We start from the raw sequence: 16,001 nt of genomic DNA, 5'->3' as shown, positions 1-16,001 counted from the left end.
GAGCCGCCTGCCTTTTCTGCTCCGTCGCCATGGCAACAGATGGCGGTTTGGCAGGAGAGAGGAGGGGGAGGGCTTTGTATGAGGCGGCTCGGGGTTTAGAGACCAGCTGGGGATCCTTCAGGGATAGGGGTGTGGGAGGCTGGCCGCCGGCTGAGCAGGCTCCTCCCCTGGGGCCCCCAGAGCAGCCCCCATTCCCTGTAGGGCGGGTTTTAGACTCAGACTGATCGGGGCTCCCACAGTGGCCCGGCTGGCCCACTCTCGCCCACCCCTCCCTCTCCTTACTCCAGGGCCAGAGGTTGGGAAAGAGGCCATCGCCCCAACCTGGACACCCCTCGAGCCTGGGTTAGCGGGCAGAGTGGGGGCTGCAGCTGGGCAGTGGGTGTTGCTCTGCCCCCCTCCCTGGAGTTGGGGAGAAGGTGTGGCTTGGGCACAGCAGCCTCACCCCTGTGCGGCCACTGACTGCAGGGGTGCCCACAACTAGCACTGCTCTGGAAGATCACGTCCCAGCCAGCCTGGGGCCAGACTTCCAACGCCCTCTGCAACCCAGGGAGGGCCCAGCAGGTGGGGAGGGGCAGGGCTCAGCCTTTCCAGGATGGTCACCTGATCACAGGAGCCTGAGCCCCCTGCACCCCTGGCTCCTGCTCCCACTGCACCACCCCCTCCTCCAGGCCAGGCTGGCTCTTCCTGCAGAGGCATTGTCCCCCCACGCTCTGCCCCAGTTATGAAGACCCACATGTGTACCAGCGTGTGAGTGTGTGCAAAGCGTGTGCACAACTGTGTGAATCTGCGTGTGTGGAGAGTGTGTGTGCAAGCAGGAGTCTTTGTGCACAAGCGTGTGTGTATGTGCAGCCGTGTGTGAGAGCCTGTGTGTGCGCAGTGTGAGCGTGAGCCTGTGCGTGTTCATGCCTATCAGGTGTGTGACTGAGTCCACGTGTGTGCAGGAGTGTGTGAGAAGTGAGGTCATGTCTGTGCATGGGTGCGAGAGCGTGTGAGACATTCTTCCCGGGGGAAGGGCCCTACGCACGCTCACCTGCGCCAGGGGAGGCCCAGCTGTGAGATTCCCAGGTGGCGGTGCTCGCACCTGAGCTCAGTCTGGGGGCCTGGCACCCGTGGGTGAGAGGCTGCTGGCCACTGCCCGGCCCCTGGGGGCAGGCTGACATCCTGGGGTGGGGTGGGCAGGGACAGGTGCTGCCTGCCCTCGCCCAAGACAGTGCCCAGAGCTTATGCTCCGGCCTCTGATCCTGCCCCGCCCACAGGCTCCGCGGGCCTTGCCGAACTTGGCTGATGTTAGAGCCACGAGGAGCCTGCCCAACCCCCACTGGAGGACCCCCTTGGAGAACGGGCGCCTCCCTGGGGGCTGGGTGCCCCCTCTCTTCCCAGACACCAGAGCGGCCCTGTCTTAACAGCCCTTCTTACGACAGAACCAGGAGACTTTGCTCCCGGCTGCCTCCCGGGCCCACCCTACTGGACTGTCTCTGGCCCTCTCTCGGTCTTGGCGTGGAGAGGGGATGCCTACCCGGGACGTCCCCCCACACCCTCAGCAAGTGCCTCACCGTGTTTGCGGCACCACCTCAGGCCTGATGGTGACACCCCACCTCTCTAGGGTCCCCTGGCCCTTGTCCTGTTCCCTATGACTTGCCCCCCTTCCTTCCAGAGGTTTCCAGAATGTCCTGAGGTCTTGTCTTTCCAACCCAGAGTGTGGGGTCGATAGGAGGCAAGCACAAGGGACCTGGGTCTTTCTGGTGGTGGCACAGGCCCCAGCCCGACTCCTCCCAGGGCCCCCACACATCTGCCCCGGCCCTGCCCTCCCCGGAACTCCACGCTCTGTCTCCTCCATGACCTGAGCAGCACAGTCCTCTGGGACCAGCCCTCCTCTCCAAACACGCACCTCATGGCCACCTGCTTGGGAAACACCTCCAGGCACCCTCCCTCCCAGCGGCAGGGGATGCCCCTGTTCCCAGCTGGTCTGTGTTGGAGCCCACACCAGCCTCTGGGGGGCGGGGAGGGTCTGCCCGTTACTGAGCCTGCAGGCCTGGTGCTTGGCGTCCCTTGGTGTCCAGCGGGTGCCCAGCATCTCGCCCCTTCTCAGCTTTGACCTTGGGAGCCTGGCCTGAGTCTCACAGGGAGGAAGGTCTGTGTTCCCAGGAGGATCAAGCCCACACCCCACACACACTGGGTCCTGGAAAGCGAGTTCTTAACCCTGGGGCTCCAGTTGGTGGTTCCTTTCAGCACCTTCCAGTTGGGTGCAGGACTGAGAAGGAGCTTTGGGGGGAGAGGGCATGGGTGATGTCTTCTGATTTTCAGGGGCCCTGGTTCCAAGGCCCTGCCGACTGCCTTTGGGCCCCCAGCTGGGTCTCTTCACCTGCAAGCCCAGCTGACTTGGGGGGGGCACTGTAGGGGCTCAGGACTGTGGATGTGTATATGGGGGCTCTCGTCCAGTCTTCACCACAGGCAGGAGAGGGCATAAGGACAGCCCTGGGGCTGGAGGGGCCACGTGAGCCCCCATTCCAGGAAGGGACGGGGAGCCAGCTTCAAAGCCTGAGCCCCGGCTGCAGCCCTGCTCCCATCACCATCCAGGGGCTCCACGGGCAGGCCTTGGGGACTAGACTAGCCCGCCTTATGTGAGGAGTGCCAGAATGTCCCCACACCCTGCCTCCCCTCAAGGGCCGCGGGGGTCCAGTCTGTCCCGAAGAGGGGACAGCAGGGCCCTCCTCTGGTCAGGGGGCTGTGGGTGGGGAGGGCAGGGAGCTCGGCAGAGGCAGCCCAGGGGCTGAAGCGTGTGTGAAATATTTCAGGGCTTAATTAATTTAATTTGAGAGGCTCCTTTTCCGAGCGTGAACAGTCATCTCCCGAGAGACGCGCCGCCATCCCCTGGCCTGCCTGGCGCGGGTGGGCGAAGGAAGCGCAGACTCTATATCGGGAGGGAGCCGCGCTGGGGGTGCCCCCCCGCCCCCCCCCCGCGCCCCTCCGTGGGGGTCTCCCTCCCGACGCCGGGGGAGCGCGTGGGTGTGGACCCCGAGCCCCGCAGGGCGCTCATGGGCCGTGGGGGTGTCACTGCAGCTGCGGTGGGAGGGCCTCCCCAAGACGGGAAATGTGGGTGCCCCGAAGAGGATTCCGTGGAGCGGGGTGCCGCGCAAAGCGGGGGGCGGGGCGCGGGAGCGGGCACTCCCTCCCCCCAACGGAAGGAGAAGGGGTTTGGGGAACAGAGGCTGAGAACTGGGGCACCGGGACTGGGGGCGCGCGCCTGGAAAGGAGGTCGGCTGGGCGGGGGCGCGGGAAGCACGCAGCCCGGACCCGCTAATGCGGGGGAACCAGCGGCGCTTTGATGTCTGCGCGCGCGCCCCCCCCCCCCCCGCCGCCGGCCGGCCGAGCCCCCGGGTCCCCGCGGCGTCCGTGGGGCCGGGGCGGGGCGGCCTCGGGCGGCGCGTTCGTCTGCGGAGGCCCGAGGCGCGCGCGCCGCGGGGGGTTTGCTGTGGGCCCGCGGGGCCCGGGCGCCCCGGGTCTGGGACGCGGGGAGCCCGGGGTGAGGGCGCTCGCTGAGCCCCAGAACCAAGCCCGCGGGCCGCGCGCTCCGGATCCCCAGGCGCCGGGCCGCCCTCTGCCGTCGAGGAGGGACTTGGAGGCCCGAGGAGCGCGCGCCGGGCCTGGACGCGGGCAGGGGGGGAGGGGTCGCAGCTGGGCTTGGGCTGGATGGGGGCGGCCCCCGGACCCTTCGTGCGGCGCCTGGGCGCCCCGCTCACTGGTCTGAGCAGCTCTGGGAGGAAGGGGCGTCCTGGGTGTGCAGGTCACCGCCCTGCTGACCCCCAGGACCAGGAAGCCCCGGAACAGCTGGGGTGTGGCCAGAGGAGGCGGCCCGGGGGCGCTGACAACCGGCCCCCCGGGGCTCCCTGGCTCTGGCGGCGCGCAGGCCGTGGGCCGGAGAAAGGCCCTCGCGGCCCCCGAGCCCGGGGCGGGGGACCCCGCGGCGCGCCGGAGGCCCTGTCCAGGGTGCTGAACGCCGCTCGGGGCCGGGCTCCCGCAGGCGCGCCCCGCCCCTCGCCGACCCTGGGAAACGACCTCAGTGGGTCCCCGGCTCCCGGTTTCGCCCCAAGCCCTTGCCCAGCGCGTCGTTGACGCCTTAATACCGTGCAGAGGGGGCGAAGGGGGGGCTCGTGCCCGCCCCCGCTGGGGAAGCGCCCGCGCCGGGCTGGGCGGGCTTCAGCCGACCCCTCGGGCGGGACCCGGCGGGACAGTGGCCTTGGTGTCTCCGAGGCTTCGCCCAGCCTCCCTCCCTTCCTGAGCCAGAGCGGGGTGTTGTGAGCTCAGCGTCCAAGCGGAGGGTACTTGGGAGCCTTAGTTCTGACCAGACGTTTCTGGAGCAGGGGGCCCCGCCCCGTCCAGGCCCAAGCGCCCTGGGTCAGCCAAGGCTCCAGGCTGGGTGGTCTGCAGCCCGCAGGGGGCCAGACAGTGGAGAGCGCCAGCTGGGCCTGCACGGTGGCTCTTGCCGAGGGGCCGAGCCCGCACCCCTCCCCTGAGTCCCACCCTGGGTGCCTGCAGGCTGACCCTGGGAGGAGAGCCCGGAGGGTGCTTCCTTGTTGGAGCCTGGGACACTCTTGCAGGGCGTGTGTGGGCACCGGGCGCAGCGCGAGTCTCAGTGAGCCACCTGAACATGGGTGCTTCAACCGCATCGTCCTCGTGGGGTGAACGGAACGTACTGGGTTTCCCGATGAAAGGAAGCTCGAGGAAAATGCCTACACCGGTTCCCTGGGCGCCACAAGCTGCCGCATTCCTGGCCGCTGACACACAGGGCCTTGCTCTTTCTGTTCCCGAGGCCGGGTTCTGTGGGCTGGCGCCTCCTGGGGCTGCAAGGGAGCAGCTGGTCCAGGCCCGTGCCCAGCTCCCGGGGTTCGCCCAGTGACTCATGTCACTGCCTCCCTGTGCAGGGTGCTCTCGTAACCCAGCTCTGCACAGGCCCTCTTTCCAAACGAGGTCACATTCATGGGGCCCAAGTGCTAGGACTGGGACACAGCTTTTTGGGGCCACACACTCCATTTGTGATGGGGGGTCCAGGCAGGTCCCACAGTATCCCCATGGGCTTAGGAGAGGCTCCGCCAGCTGCCCACACCATCACCTGGAGCATGGCCACCTGGAGGTCCCTTGCAGGACCACCTGTACCTCCAGTGACTGGCTGCCCTTCCCACCCCCACTCTCATCTGGCACAGGAGCTAGTCCTGGGAGACCGGCCGGCCCTTGCTTTCCACCAGCAGCTGACTCCCTAAAGACTCTCACCTGTGGGGAGCTGGCCGGCAGGCAGGGGATGGGGCAGACCGTGGGTAGAGGCTGTGGCCCTGCCACTCCGGCAGGGAGGCTGCCTGGGTGACCGGTCACTGTTGGGACATGGAGAGGAGCAGGACGGACTTGCCCCGTGTGGCCTCCTCCAGCTCTGTGCTGTCTGGACAGGGCTGGGCCGGGGTCAGGGGGGCAGTCTCCCCACTTACGCAAGTGAGGGAACTCGGGGTGGGCAGGGAACCTTGTCGGACCGCCTGCCTGGCCCACCCCGGCCAGTCTGCTGCCGAGGCCTTGTGTCCCCCTGGTGAGGCTGGCTGTCCCCCACGTGTGCTCAGCTCGTGCCAGCTCCAGCGCTGAGCATTTTTCTGCAGCCTGTAGTTGGAGGACTGGGCATATTCCTGGTCTTTTGTTCCATGACAAGTCACCCCAAACTCAGTGGCTTGAGGCTCAGGCGTCCCAGGGTGGTCGTGCTCAGGCGACTCACGAGGTTCAGTGTGAGGCCAGGGCTCGCTCGTGGGCATTGGCCGCTGCTGGGCATCTACACAGGGTGGCCTCAAGGCCGGCAGTGGCTCCTCAGAGCAGGGCCCAGGGCACGGGCCCCGAGAGGGAGCTGTGCTGCTGTGACCATCTGACCTTGCGAGGCCCGGCCATTCTTTCTGCCACCTTCCGCTGACCACAGGAGCAGCCGTGGTGCAGTGTGGGAGGGACCTCACTGCAGGAGACTGGCTCCCAGGGGGCGCGTCCCCAGGGTCCTCCCCAAGTGTTTTACTGCAGCCTGGAGCAGCAGGGTGACAGGGTGGCAGGAAGAGCCAGGATTAGGAGGGTGGAGGCTGCAGGGCCAGGTGCAGGGGGACACCACAGACACCCCAAGCAAGCGGGGCCTGTGCCTCCTTTCTCCTTTCTGGCCAGGGTGGTGCCCTGGAGAGCTGGCAGCGGGCTCAGCTTCTCGGGAAAGCCGGTGGTCAGCTGGTCCCAGGCACATCTGCTGCTTCGAGCTCCCATCGGGGCCTTTGCCTGGTGGGGAGTGCCATGCCCCCCTTTAGGAGGCCCCCCCTCTAGTGAGGGCCATGATGAGGGCACAGGGGGCTGGCACCTGGGTCCTGGCCTGGGCATGGGGTTGTGGTCCCTGTGGGGACAGTGTCTTCAGCAGCGGCTCCTCCAGGATGGTCAAGGGCAGGCTGTGAGCTTGGATCCAGGTCGCTCAGCAAGAGGCGGTTGGGGGTGGAGGACCGGCAGTCCTCCCCGCAGTCCCGTGGCCCGCAGTCCCGTGGCCCTCTCGTCACAGCAGCAGCACTGCGTCTGCTCCTGCCTGTCCTCGGAGGCTTCTCCCCGCTGCCCACACGCTGCCAGGACGGAGGAGGCTGTGCTGGCTCAGGGCGGCCGCTCTGCTGACTCATGTTCCTCCAAGGAGAGCCTGGGCAGGGGGGGAGTGTCTTCTGCACTTGGCCGCAGAAATTGCCCCCCAACACCCCCACAGTGAGGCCCATGAGGTGGTGGAAAGTGGGTCACTGTTAGCGGTGCCCGTGGCCCTGGGGAGATGGCCACGTGGCCCCAGAGGCACAGCGGTTAGCAGCAGGGAAGGACAGTCTGCTGTCCCAGGAGTTCGTGATGCTCGAGTGGTCCTGTGAGCATTAGTGGTGGGACCTGGGAGGTGCTGAGAGGGGTGCCCTCCCCTCGACCTGTGGACTCAGAGCGGGGACCCTGGCGCATGCTGTCCTCCACACATCTCAGGGGTGCTGCCCTCTGGCCACCCGTGCCCGAGGGCCAGCTGACACGCAGCCAGGTGCCCAGTGCACTGTACAGCGAGGGGGCCTGTGGCACTGAAGTGTACGACCCTCCCCTGGGCAGGAGGGACAGGTTGTCTGTGGCAGGAGGAGACTTGGGGTGGGGGCACAGGCCAGAAGAACTTTGGGACAGAAAATTCAGGACTCTGGAGAGCTGCCCCCACTGAAGGGGGCCCTGGTCTGTGCTGGTGGGAGGATTGGGGAAGGGCTGTGGCAGGGCCAGCCAGTGGGTGACAGGATCTCTGTCTGGGCAGTCACAGAGACCGATGTGGGGGAGACAGCAGGGTGGGGAGACAAGGGTCAGGAGGGTCAGGGGTGCAGTGCCCTGAGCATAACTGAGTCAGAAACAGGGCAGCCCCAGGTCTAGTCTGCAGGACAGGACACAGGTCAGCCTTTAGGGAGGTGACACCAGAGCCTAAGTGCCTGAGTGGAGAGGGGTCGGGTGGGACCAGGCCGGTTCCGCAGGGGGATGAAGCTCTCACTGGACAGGCTGACCTCCAAGCTTCGGGACCTCCTCCCGGACCCATTAAAGGGTGGCTGTCATGCCCTGGGAGGGCCCCAGGGTGCTGGGGACATGGGGCCATCAGCAAGGGCCTGGTCCAGGCGTGGGCTTGGAGCAACTGTGAGTGTCTTTTGGGGGCAAAAACTGTAGGAACTGCACCCCAGTCCTCTTTGGGAGAGGCTTCCTTCCCAGGGAGGCAGCCAGTACCCTCGGGCACCCCCCCAGCACACCCACTGGCGCAGACTGCCTCCCGCCTCTCGCCTCCCGCGGCGTGACATGGTGTATACTTTCTCTCCGTGTGTGCTTGTGTTTGCTGTAAAGACAATAATTAGAGATAAAACACCAATTGGGTAATAAGCCTGAGCACTTGGAGGGCTGGGTGATTAGGGCAGCTGCGGGCTTCCCCAGCAGGAGCTGCCTCCGCCCCTTGAGGCTGCAGTGGCTCCTGACGAGGACTCCCTGCTGCCTGCCCCCAGGCCTGGCAGCACCGCTCAGAACCCACACACCCCGCCCCAGAGATCCCAAGATGCGGGGACCAGCACACCCAGGGCCGAGCTGCTGCCCTGGTGGTAGGGAAGATTCACCAAGGAGGGGCACCTCCATGCTGGGCTTTGAGGGGTGTATAGGAGTCTGCAGGGCAGTGCGGCAGCAGGTGGATGAAAATGAAAGTAGGCAGGGAGCCACCAGAGTCGCAGGACACACCCCAGCCATGGGTCCTGGCCGCCTGGACCCCAGCCCACAGGCCCGTGAGCAGCTCTGAGGGTGCAGCTGGCCAGTGTCCCATAGCCTGGGGCTCCCCGGGGCACCTCGTAGGCTGTGCCCTTTCTCCTTCCCGCCTTTCTGAGTGGCCGTGCACCAGCTGGTGACGCAGCAGCGGCGTTTCCTCCTCTAAAAGGGGTGGTCACTGCGACCCGGTTCACGGCACCCCCGTGCTCGGCTCTGCTCGGCAGACAGCTGTTGTCATCGTCGCGGTGGCTGTGTCGTCTGGCTTCCCGTTTCTGGAGGGGCGGCCGGTGCCGCTCCCTGTCTCCCTGTCCATCTGAGGCCCAGCGCTTCCTCCTCTGGAAGCAGGGAACTCCCCGGCCCGTCGATGACAGCTGCCCTCTCGGCCCGCGTGGCGTGTGCGTGCGTGGGCCAGTGCGCTCGTGATTCCTGCGCAGGCCGGCGCTCACCGCCGTCCCCCCACCCTGGCCTGTGTGTTTCGCCATTTTCATGTCCCTCTGGCGGCTCTGACCGGCCGTAGCTACTTACACACTGTTCCGGGGCCTGACGTGGCTCCATGTTCTGCTAACGCAGAGCTGGCCCAGGGCTCGCCGCCCGCCTCACACCCCGGCTCTGCCCTGTGGGGTCTCGCTGGCTCACGTTCAGGTATTTGTGGAATCTCTTCCCAGGAACCCACCTCACCTGGCATCTGTCCTGGGCGCTCGGGACTTGTAGGAGCTTGTCCCTCTCCAGGCAGTGGCCTTTGCCTCCTGTCACCGCTGTTCCCTGGTTCCTCTCGGCCTTGTTTTGGGGACTTGCCAGGCAGTTCTGCCTCTTGCTCCTGCCTGTTTCCCTGCCCGGGCCAAGGATGGGGGGGCAGTGCCAGCCCTGCCGTGCTGGAGTTGGTGGAGTCCCTGGGCCGCGGGCTCTGACCGGTGGATGCATGGACGCGGGTGCTGTGCCTCCCGCCCAACCTGGACCGCAGGGCTCCCGAGCTGATCAGAGGCAGCCAGGGAGAGGCCCCAGGAGCCGGGCTCAGCGGGCACACCCTGCGGGCGTCTGCCCTCCCTGAGGCTGGAGCTTCAGGGTCAGGCATGGGGTTCACGAGGGCCTGGTCCCCGCACCGTGGGAGCCCGGTACTGTGTCTCTGGGGGACACAGCCTCATCTCTTGGCCGTGACAGGCAGAGGCTGTGCCAGCTGGAGGAGGAGGCCTCCCTGAAGGGTGCTGGGAAGGAGACGTGGGTGCCTGGTGTAGGCAGAGATACGGTTGTGACGTGATTGATTGATTAGGGGACATATCACAAAGGGCTCTTGCAAATCAGTAAGAAAGCCCCGCCTCCCAGTGTGAAAAGGGGCGGACCTGAGGTGTCAAGGTCTCTACAAGGCGGGAGGGGTACCATCGGTCCCTTTTTGAAATTGGAAAGGACAGGGTGGCGTCCTTCAGTGTTCACAGAAAGGGGGTCCTGACGTGGTTTTTGTCCCTTAAAACAGCAGAAATTATGGTCAGACTGCAGAGCCGTGGTTACCAGGTCACCCTCATGTGGCAGTGCCCAGGCCCCCCAGATCAGGAAGGGGAGCTGGGTATCTGGGGCCCGAGGCAGCTGGCAGGGGGCTGGGGGGTGTGAGAGGCTTGTGGTGGCACATCCTGGGGGAGGGCAGGGAGGGGAGGCAGGCACCCAGCTGTGCCCACATGACAAGGCAGGGGGGGCCAGGACTGTGGGTCCTTGAAGTGTGGCCAGGAGCGTGGTTATGGGAGTGTCCCCTCAGTGGGGGTTCCAGGGCCAAGGGTGTGAGGCAGGCTGGGGTGGTGCTGGCCTGGGGGTAGGATGCCACTGTGGGTCCTCGAGGCCCTGGGTGTGGCCCTGGGCATGGCCCGGGGTGGGTCTGACAGGCTGCTCTCCCCACAGGCCTTGTGAAGCTGGGGATTCACTGTGTCACATGCCAGAAGGTGGCCATCAAAATCGTCAACCGGGAAAAGCTCAGCGAGTCCGTGTTGATGAAGGTGAGTGGGGGGGCGGGGCAGTCGGGGTGGGAGCTGGCCCTGGCGGGGTAGACGGGGCAGGGGGCCCTGCGGTCAGTGCCACGGGCAGACCAGAGGCTGGGCTGCAGGGAAGCCAACCAGGTGGGCGAGGCCAGTGATGTCAGTGGGGTCCCCTCTGGCTGCTGAGGGAAGGGGGAGGATTTGGGTGGGTTCACCTGAGGACCCCAAAGGACCCAAGGTGGGTGGTTGTGAGGGGAGGTGGCCATTTCTTGGGTGGGTGGGGCAGTGCAGGTGGGGACCAGGTGGATTCTGACCCTGCCTTGGATGGCGCCTGGCTGGGCCCTGGGCTCTGGCTGGGGTGTTGAGATGTCTAAGTGGAGAGACAGGAGCCGGGGCAAGGGGGCGGGGTGTAACTGGGGCCCGTCTCCCTAAAGGCCTGGCAGGGACCCGGTGCAGTTGGGTGAGGAACCTGGAGGTGGCCCTGTCACCAGTGGGGCTGTGTGCTATGCCATGTAGGCCTGTCTGTCCCACAGGGTGGAGACTCTGCTGCTAGACTGGCCCTGCCCCAAAGCCCTGGGCTATGCCCATGAGCCCACTGAGGTGTCCCAAGGGGCTGGACTGACACCACCCTCTATGTCCCCGACAGTGAGGCTCCTGGTGGGCAGGGTGAGGTCGGGGTCTGTGCCCCTCAGTCCTACCCACATGCAGGCACGTTTCGGGTGGTGGATGGGTGGGGGGTCTCCAGGGGCCGAGCTCCATGTGATTCAATGATGTCCCCCCGGCAGGTGGAGCGAGAGATCGCCATCCTGAAGCTCATCGAACACCCTCATGTTCTCAAGCTGCACGACGTTTATGAAAACAAAAAATATTTGTAGGTATTGCTGGGCCTGGAGAGTTGGGGTGGCCAGAGTGGGGGCTGTGAGGCCTGGGGAGGGGCCGGGCAGCCCGTCGGTCAGTGGGGCCAAGCGGGGCCGTCTCAGGACAAGCCCCGGGCAGTGGTGTCACTGCACCTTGACCAGGCGCAGAGCCATCAGCTTGAACCACCGTGGGGGACAGGGCTGCCTGGAGAAGGGGGTGGGGGGCAAGGGGCAGGGGCCAGCCAGGGTCCCAACATGGCACGAATGGCCCAGCTCCCGTGTTTAACTGAGGATGGGGGGGCAGAGCTGCACCATGTGGGGGCCCTGAGCAGTGGAGACACTGTCGCCACAGGCCTGAGGGGCCAGTTGGCTGGTCATGGTGTTGGGGCCCCGGACACTGGTGAGCCGCAGGAGCTCAGCCACATCAGAACCAGGATGAGGGCACAGACGGGACACACCCACCCACAGGCTTGACGGCGGCTCGCCTTGCAGGGTCTTGGTGATGTCCCATGAGTTTGGGGTGCAGGCAGGTGCTGGGGCAGGCACAGTCCACTTCTACGTACAACATGCAGGACACCGGTCACCTCCTCGCTTCTGTCGAGATACTTTTGAGGATGGGCTCCCGAGGGCGAGGGGCAGAGCACTTGCCTGAGGAAGCCACTTTGGGGGGGGGGCAGGAGCAGGGGAGGACCCAGGACAATAGCCCGAGGAGGAGGCACAGCCCGGGCAAAGGCCCGGTGGCTAGGAGGAAGGTGGACAGGCGGCTGGTCCAGTTGTGCTGGGGACAGCCCCCTCCCAGGGGGTCCGAATCCCAAGGCAGCCCCAGGAAGGAAGCCTGGAGGCAGAGGAGCAAGCGGGGGCCACCAAGGTTAGGGCGCCTGCAGGGCACCCTTCGACCTGTGCTGTGCTCGGGCTGTCCCGCTCCTGCCTGGACGCCACCCGGTGCCCCAGCCCTGCATCTCCAGCCCCCGCCCCTCCCTTCTCTCCTCTCCTCTTCTTGATGCCCTGGGGTACCCCCCACTAACCCCATGAGTCCTCCAAGACCAGCTCTGCAGGCAGCCCGTCCCCGAGGCCCACACCCTCCCCCTCCCCAGCCCGTCCTGCGAGTCCTGCTGCCTCCTCTCGGGTCCACTTCCCCTCCCCAAGCCACTGCAGCCCACCCAGGCCCGCCACCCTCAGCGCTCACAGCACCTCCCAGGGGGTCTGCACAGCCCCACCCAAGCTCCCCTGAGGCCTCACAGGCTTCAGTGTCCAGGGGCCACCCCCCACCCGCAACCCAGAAACCAGCCCCTCAGGCTCCACAGGGGAGGCTTGGCTCCGATGCTCTGCTTCTCAGTCAACACCTTCAGAGGGGGGTAGGGTCCCCCCAGCCACCGACCCGGACGTCTTCCTGCCCCCCACCCCTGGTCTGCCAGCCCCTTGCCCGGTTTCAAAGACCACCCTGCCGGCCAGGGCTCCCCGAGGGCCGTGTCTGATTTGTACCCCGGCTTCGGGAGCCCAGCCTGGGCTGGCCAGGGTGAGGCCTGGGAGGTCCAAGCCCCAGCGCCAGGAGCGTCAGCAACCACGGAGCCCCTCTCGCCTTGGGGCCCAGGGATCCCTCAGCGGGAAGCCGAGTGTGGCCCTGCTCCCAGGCCCCAGCCCCAGGGGGCTCCCCCAGTGGCTGCCCCAGAGGCGGGCCTGCTAGGAGGGCGGTGAGCAGGGCCCCTCACACCGAGGGTGGCCCCAGGTGGGCCAGGGGCGCGTGTGCAGCCACCTGACGCCCGCCCGTCCCTGCAGATACCTGGTGCTAGAACATGTGTCTGGCGGGGAGCTCTTCGACTACCTGGTCAAGAAGGGGAGGCTGACCCCCAAGGAGGCCCGCAAGTTCTTCCGGCAGATCATCTCCGCTCTGGACTTCTGCCACAGCCACTCCATCTGGTGCGCTGACCCCCCCTGACCCCACCCCGGGGCCCCCCAGCACAGCTCCTGCCCCTCTGCGCAGGAAGCTTCCTCCCTCGGCTTTTCAGGGGTTCTGGGGACAGGGCTGTTCAGACTGAGGGCGCTGGTCGGCATCGGCCCAGAGCAGGTGTGGGGAGAGCAGGTGTGGGAGAGCAGGCGTGGGGAGAGCAGGCGTGGGAGAGCAGGCGTGGGGAGAGCAGGCGTGGGAGAGTAGGTGTGGGGGAGAGCAGGTGTGGGAGAGCAGGTGTGGGAGAGCAGGTGTGGGAGAGCAGGTGTGGGAGAGCAGGTGTGGGAGAGCAGGCGTGGGGAGAGCAGGTGTGGGAGAGCAGGCGTGGGAGAGCAGGCGTGGGGAGAGCAGGCGTGGGGGAGAGCAGGCGTGGGAGAGCAGGCGTGGGAGAGCAGGCGTGGGAGAGCAGGCGTGGGAGAGCAGGCGTGGGAGAGCAGGCGTGGGAGAGCAGGCGTGGGAGAGCAGGCGTGGGGAGAGCAGGCGTGGGGAGAGCAGGCGTGGGGAGAGCAGGCGTGGGGAGAGCAGGCGTGGGAGAGCAGGCGTGGGGAGAGCAGGCGTGGGGAGAGCAGGCGTGGGAGAGCAGGCGTGGGAGAGCAGGCGTGGGGAGAGCAGGCGTGGGAGAGCAGGCGTGGGAGAGCAGGCGTGGGGAGAGCAGGCGTGGGAGAGCAGGCGTGGGAGAGCAGGCGTGGGAGAGCAGGCGTGGGGAGAGCAGGTGTGGGAGAGCAGGTGTGGGAGAGCAGGCGTGGGGAGAGCAGGCGTGGGGAGAGCAGGTGTGGGAGAGCAGGTGTGGGAGAGCAGGCGTGGGGAGAGCAGGTGTGGGAGAGCAGGCGTGGGAGAGCAGGCGTGGGAGAGCAGGCGTGGGAGAGCAGGCGTGGGGAGAGCAGGTGTGGGAGAGCAGGTGTGGGAGAGCAGGCGTGGGGAGAGCAGGCGTGGGAGAGCAGGCGTGGGAGAGCAGGCGTGGGAGAGCAGGCGTGGGAGAGCAGGCGTGGGGAGAGCAGGCGTGGGGAGAGCAGGCGTGGGAGAGCAGGCGTGGGAGAGCAGGCGTGGGGAGAGCAGGCGTGGGAGAGCAGGCGTGGGAGAGCAGGCGTGGGAGAGCAGGCGTGGGAGAGCAGGCGTGGGGAGAGCAGGCGTGGGAGAGCAGGCGTGGGAGAGCAGGCGTGGGAGAGCAGGCGTGGGGAGAGCAGGCGTGGGGGAGAGCAGGCGTGGGGGAGAGCAGGCGTGGGAGAGCAGGCGTGGGAGAGCAGGCGTGGGAGAGCAGGCGTGGGAGAGCAGGCGTGGGGAGAGCAGGCGTGGGAGAGCAGGCGTGGGGGAAGCCGCGAGGGGGGCGCGTACATCGGGGCCCGCCCCCAGGCCGCGGGAGCACATGATGTGACCTGAAGGTCCCCACCCCTGCGTCGCAGACACGCTGCCGGCCCCTAGGCAGGCGACTTCCGATTGGCTGCCTGCGATGTCACCGGGCCGGGCTGCCATTGGCCGGGGCTGTGTGGGCGGGGCTTGGGGCGGGACCCGGGCAGCCGCCGCCGCCTTTCTTCCAGCCACAGGGACCTGAAACCAGAGAACCTCCTGCTGGACGAGAAGAACAACATCCGCATCGCGGACTTCGGCATGGCGTCGCTGCAGGTGGGGGACAGCCTGCTGGAGACCAGCTGCGGGTGAGTGGGCGCCCCCTCCCGGCCGCCGCGGGCTCCGCAACGCGCGCAGGTGGCTCAGCGCCGTGGCCCCTGGAGGCCCGAGCGAGGGGTCTGCCCCAGGTGGCCGCAAGCCCCAAGCCCCCGTCCGGCACCGCACAGCCCGGGCTGCAGGCAGGACCCCTGGTCCCACTCCTGGCGGTGGCTCCGACGTGCGGTGCAGTGAGGGGGCCGCAGGTGACCGTCTGGTCCGGTGCTCCCCTGGGCATTCTGGCCGGGCCCGGGAAGGTGGGCGGGTCCAGCCCTTTTGGGGAGCGGGCTGGTGTACCGGCGTCCTGCTCCGGGCTGGGGGGCAATGGGGAGGCACCTCTCTTCCGGCATCCACCTGCCAGGGTCCTGGGGCAGCCCCGAGGGCACAGCTGGGCGGACAGCGAGTCCTGCGCCCTGACGCTGCTTTTGCCTTCAGGTCCCCCCACTATGCCTGCCCCGAGGTGATCCGGGTAAGTAACCGCCACGCGCCCCCAGTCCCTGTCCAAGGGGCCTCCTCCCACCCGCGCCCTCGCGGGCCCCAGACCCTCCGCCGGGGCCCCGCATTGCCCGCGAAGCCAACCGCAGCGCCCTCCGCAGGGAGAGAAGTACGACGGGCGCAAGGCCGACGTGTGGAGCTGCGGGGTGATCCTCTTCGCGTTGCTGGTGGTGAGCCGCCCCCCGCGCCCCGCTCCGCCCGCGCCCCGCCCGCCGCCCCGCGGCCCGCCCCTCACCCCCGTCTCTGTCCCGCCCGCTCTGTCCCGCCCCTCCCCCCAGTCCCCCGCCCCGCGGTGACCCCCTCCCCGGCCGGCAGGGGGCGCTGCCCTTCGACGACGACAACCTGCGGCAGCTGCTGGAGAAGGTGAAGCGGGGCGTGTTCCACATGCCGCACTTCATCCCGCCCGACTGCCAGAGCCTGCTGCGCGGCATGATCGAGGTGGACGCGGCGCGGCGCCTCACGGTGCGTGCGGGCGTAGGTGCGGGTAGAGGGTCCGAGGGCGCGGCCTGCGCTTCCAGCCCAGACTCCAGGGCCCCCGGTAGGGGTTCCATCTCCATGCCACCTCCCTGGGAAGGAAGACCTGCGCCTGCGAGTGTGGTACAGGGAGCCCTGGGTGTGCGGATACACGTGCGTGAGTGTCTGCACAGCTGTGTGTGTGTGTGCACGTGCGTAAGCTGCACAGCTCAGTGGGTGCGTGCCCGGCGCTTGGGTATGTGTATGGATGCTTGGGTGTGTGCATGTGCACGTGTGCACGTATAGGTTTGTGTGTGAGTACACGTGCGTGTGTGTGCACAGGCGTGTGTGTGC

General features: G+C 67.4%; 1 protein-coding gene across 1 annotated transcript in view; it reads left to right on the top strand.

The window, feature by feature from the left end:
* Nucleotides 1–16,001, top strand: part of BRSK2 (BR serine/threonine kinase 2) — a gene marked incomplete at its 5' end in the record, with an annotated part of 51,463 nt that overhangs the window by 16,207 nt on the left and 19,255 nt on the right. The window contains 7 exons of the mRNA XM_081153674.1: nucleotides 10,165–10,259; nucleotides 11,024–11,109; nucleotides 12,872–13,012; nucleotides 14,576–14,692; nucleotides 15,135–15,168; nucleotides 15,296–15,364; nucleotides 15,510–15,656. Of these exons, the coding sequence (XP_081009800.1) occupies nucleotides 10,165–10,259; nucleotides 11,024–11,109; nucleotides 12,872–13,012; nucleotides 14,576–14,692; nucleotides 15,135–15,168; nucleotides 15,296–15,364; nucleotides 15,510–15,656 (689 nt within the window). The remainder of the gene's footprint in view (nucleotides 1–10,164; nucleotides 10,260–11,023; nucleotides 11,110–12,871; nucleotides 13,013–14,575; nucleotides 14,693–15,134; nucleotides 15,169–15,295; nucleotides 15,365–15,509; nucleotides 15,657–16,001) is intronic.

The sequence above is a fragment of the Miniopterus schreibersii genome (genome assembly GCF_964146895.1).
Source record: "Miniopterus schreibersii genome assembly, chromosome: 12".
Lineage (NCBI taxonomy): Eukaryota > Metazoa > Chordata > Mammalia > Chiroptera > Miniopteridae > Miniopterus > Miniopterus schreibersii.
The sequence above is the reverse complement of the archived record's forward strand: the minus strand, read 5'-3'. Positions and strand labels throughout refer to the sequence as shown.